Source organism: Pan troglodytes, chromosome 6, assembly GCF_028858775.2.
Source record: "Pan troglodytes isolate AG18354 chromosome 6, NHGRI_mPanTro3-v2.0_pri, whole genome shotgun sequence".
NCBI lineage: Eukaryota > Metazoa > Chordata > Mammalia > Primates > Hominidae > Pan > Pan troglodytes.
This window is the reverse complement of record NC_072404.2, coordinates 44,468,382-44,472,219: the sequence shown is the minus strand read 5'-3', so window position 1 is coordinate 44,472,219 and position 3,838 is coordinate 44,468,382. Positions and strand designations below refer to the sequence as shown.

At 46.6% G+C, this 3,838-nt stretch overlaps 1 protein-coding gene across 1 annotated transcript; it reads left to right on the top strand.

The window, feature by feature from the left end:
* Positions 1 to 2,808: 2,808 nt before the first annotated feature.
* Positions 2,809 to 3,613, top strand: LOC747868 (protein CFAP144P1). The gene has a single exon (XM_001170697.5). It carries the CDS (start codon positions 2,951 to 2,953, stop codon positions 3,356 to 3,358), a length of 408 nt encoding a protein of 135 aa, XP_001170697.1. The 5' UTR covers positions 2,809 to 2,950; the 3' UTR covers positions 3,359 to 3,613.
* Positions 3,614 to 3,838: the final 225 nt, after the last annotated feature.

The window sequence follows — 3,838 nt, the reverse complement described above, 5'->3', positions numbered from 1 at the left end:
CTCACTGCCTGCAACATGCTCTATGGAACTATATGTTGACTCTTCCTTCAACCTGGTCAAAAGTAAACAATCTATTGGCTGTTGTTTACAATCAGTGTGATATGGTTTGGCTGTGTCCCACCCAAATCTTATCTTAAATTGTAGCTCCCACAATTCCCACATGTCATGGGAGGGACCTGGTGGGAGGTAATTGAATCATGGGGGTGGGTCTTTCCTTTGCTGTTCTCATGGTAGTAAGTCTCATAAGATCTGATAGTTTTATAAAGGGGAGTTCCCCTGCAAATGCACTCTTGCCTGCCACCATGTAAGATGTGCCTTTGCTCCTCCTTTGCCTTTTGCCATGATTATGAGGCCTCTCCAGCCACATGGAACTGTGAGTTTGTTAAACCTCTTTTTCTTTGTAAATTACGCAGTCTCAGGTATATCTTTATTAGCGGCATGAGAACAGAGAATAGAGAACATACTTGTTTTCTGAATAGACAAAGTTTTCTGAACTATGAATTAACATTTTTGTTCATTTAGGTCATTATAAGGAAGGTGTTACTTTTTTATTTCCCAGTAAGTTTTCTTTCCTAGTTTAAAGATAACTCATAAGGAGCAAGAGATTTTCCAGTATGAAGACAGGAATAATGCAGAGCAGTTTTCAAGGAGTCGGAAGGAGCGAGGAGACTCTATAAACCACATTCTTACTCTGAAGTACTTTACAGTTTGAGAGAATAAGTAGTTTCTACTTGAGATAAAAAGGAAGCAATGTCCTTAAGAGAAATCCAAGTTACAATTAAAGCAAGGAGAGGCAAGGAACTGTCAATAAAGAAGCAGTCTATGGAAAAAGGGAAGTTTGCTAAAAATCATGTAGCTGGACTTCCAAAGCATAACTGGAAGTTTTATGCAGCATGGGAGGAAAAGGGTGTTGGGCCAAGGGAGAAAATTCAGAATCTTGTGATGATACAAGCACAGGAGAGAATAGGTGACCAACGGAGACTATGATTTGAATGGCATTCAAAGAAACCAGGAATGTTCAGCAGAGAGGGTTGCTACTTCAGACAAAAGAGAGGGGAGGGCAGCAGCTTCCTTCATCATCTGATGGAGTTAGGCATCTCAGGTAGTGAGCAAGGAAGTCCAAATCTAGTCACTAGGTGCTCAGGAGTGGGCAGTCATCCTGCCAGCTTGGACCCTGTGTGTCTGTTTCCAGTGAAGATTAAGTCATCAAACCAAGGGAGCACAGGGACCAAGAGGTAAGCTACAAAAACTACAGCTCTTCTCTGAGACATCCCCTCCAAGATCCTGTCCAGAGACACAGGAGGAGGCAATGGTGCTGGTCAGCGCTTTGTGCCATTTTGTGGCCTCTCCTACCTGCCCCCTCTTTTTGGCCCAAGTTCTTGTCCCGCCTGCTTACCCACCCACTGCCTGCCTATGGTCCTTCCCTCTCTGGTCTTTAGTGTCCTCACTGGTAAAATGAACATAACATCTCTAATCATGCATATTCACGCAGTGAGGTAGATAATGTGAAAGGGCTTTGAACAATGTAGTAAGGGAAAGAGACTAGGATACTGACTTCCCATTTTCCCAATTCTTGCTTCAGAACTGCTCTCCTAGGCCCCAAGCCCCTACCTCTGTTAGCCCCTTGATCAATCTTTGCCTGTCCAGGGGCAAAACTACGTAATATCCCAAGAACAGGGACTAATATTACAGTCCCATTTCTTTTCTTTGCTATTTCCCATGATCACTCTTAAATCAAGAAACAGATCTTTTCTCTGATTGGTGGGGCCTCCTCACTAGAACAAAGGGGAGAATGTACGTTTCATAATAGGGATTCTGTGATGAAATGACCTAAGGAGAAAAATGTACATTTCATAATAGGCATTCTGTAATGGAATGTCCTGAGGGGATAAAAGCTGGAGTCGGTCTCAGCACATCTCAGTTACTCATTTTGACTCTTTTGGACAAGTGAGTTACTACAGCGCTGATTTGGAAAAATGACTAGAAAGCTACCTCCAATTTCTCGGCCTCAACCCCAGCCTCATTTTCTTTCTGTTCCTTCCCGCTCTCGTCTTCCAGCCCTCCTTCCCCCCGTTACTCCTCAAACTTCCTGCCCTCAGCCTCCTCTCCAGAGCCGTCCAAGTTGTTCGATTTTCTGCCCTACCCGTTTGCCCAAGCTGACTAATGTCGCCCCTTCCCAGTGCCCTACCTCAAGGAACTTCCTGCCCGGCCCTTCCTCTGTTACTACCAGGGCGTCCGTGTGCCGCCGCCCTGTTCGTCAGGCACCCCTTTCCCGGTGCCCCCCTATCTTACCCCCTCACCCTCCTCATAGCCCTTCTTTCTAGTCCCCTGTACTCTAGTCCCCACTCCCTATCCAGCCACCCCCAACCAGACCTGACGGCTTGCAAATCTCACCCTGGAGAAATGGTTTCCCTCCTACTGGGGCAGTTCCCAGGCGGTCCAGAATTGCCAGGACTGTGGATTCCCAGCAGCGACCTGGCAGACACGGGGAATCCAAGACCATGGCAAGCGAACATTCGGCCTGGCCTGCGCCTTTCCTCTCCTGCCTGGGCAGCCAGACTGCACAAGCCTCTGCATTTGAACTGGCTTCTCCGTGGAACTTGGTTTGTAACCACGGGGCAAACTGCAGGACCAGGGGCAGAGAAGGTAGGGGAGTGAAAAGCATCGAATCTGTTCTCAAGGAGGGAGGTGGTTGGACAACGTGAGGTCTAGTTTTATGTTCATTATCTCCTGGGTTTGCCAGTTGATGGCAAGCCTTTTTCCTGGCAGTATCCAGAGGCGGTTCTAGTAAAGAGGCTGGATTCCGAGAGGCCAGAGCGGTATCATACGAACGCTGTTGCCTGGAGACGGAGTGGGGTGCCGTTGCCTAGAGACTGCAGAAGGCCCGCAGCCAAGCGAGTGGTAAGAGGACGCCGAGAGAGCCCTGGACCCACGGAGCAGCCCCAAGGCTATGGCGGGACACCCGAAAGAGAGGGTGGTCACAGATGAGGTCCATCAGAACCAGATCTTGCGGGAGCTGTACCTCAAAGAGTTACGAACCCAGAAACTCTACACGCAGTACCACGTGAATCCCCTGCGCAAGGTTCACAGGATTACGAGGAAGCCTATGTCTTGGCATGATAACCTGGAGGAACCCGCAGACGCCAGGTTTCTGAATCTCATTCACCATGCTGCCCAGGGGCCAACGAAGAAGTACCCAGAGGCACAGACTGAAAACCAGGAAATTGGGTGGGACTCAGAAGCCTTGGTCGACCCAGAACGCCGTGACCACAGGATGAACCACTTCAGGGTCTACAATGACATCACTCTGTACAAAGCTAAAATGTGGAGCTTGGGAGAAGATGATCGCCACAAGTAGCATCTCAGCTGTGGAGTCAGGCCCTGGATTTAATGCCCTAAATATCCACTGCCTAGAAGACTAAACATTATTTTAACCCCCCGTCCCCTGTCCATAATTCATGGATAGTGGCAAAAATTAGGAAGCATAAAAAATATGCGGAAGAAGGAAATAAAAATTGCCCATTATCTCACCATATGGAAGTGACTAATGTTAGCATTTTAAACCATTTGTTTTTAAAATTAATAATAAATTGCATATATTTATTGTGTACAATGTGATGTTTTGAAATACGTATACATTGTGGAATGGTTAAATCGAGTATCTCACATACTTATTTTGTGGTGAGAGGACTTAAAATCTATTCTCTTAGCGATTTTCAAGAATACAATACATTGTTATTAACTGTAGTCACTACAGTGTATGACAGCTCTCTTGAACTTATTCCTCCTAACTGAAATTTTGTATCCTTTAGCCAACATCGCCCCAATTCCTACCCCT

Coding starts and splice junctions, on each gene's coding strand:
- LOC747868 (XM_001170697.5), top strand. CDS start 2,951: ATGGCGGGACACCCGAAAGAGAGGGTGGTCACAGATGAGGTCCATCAG.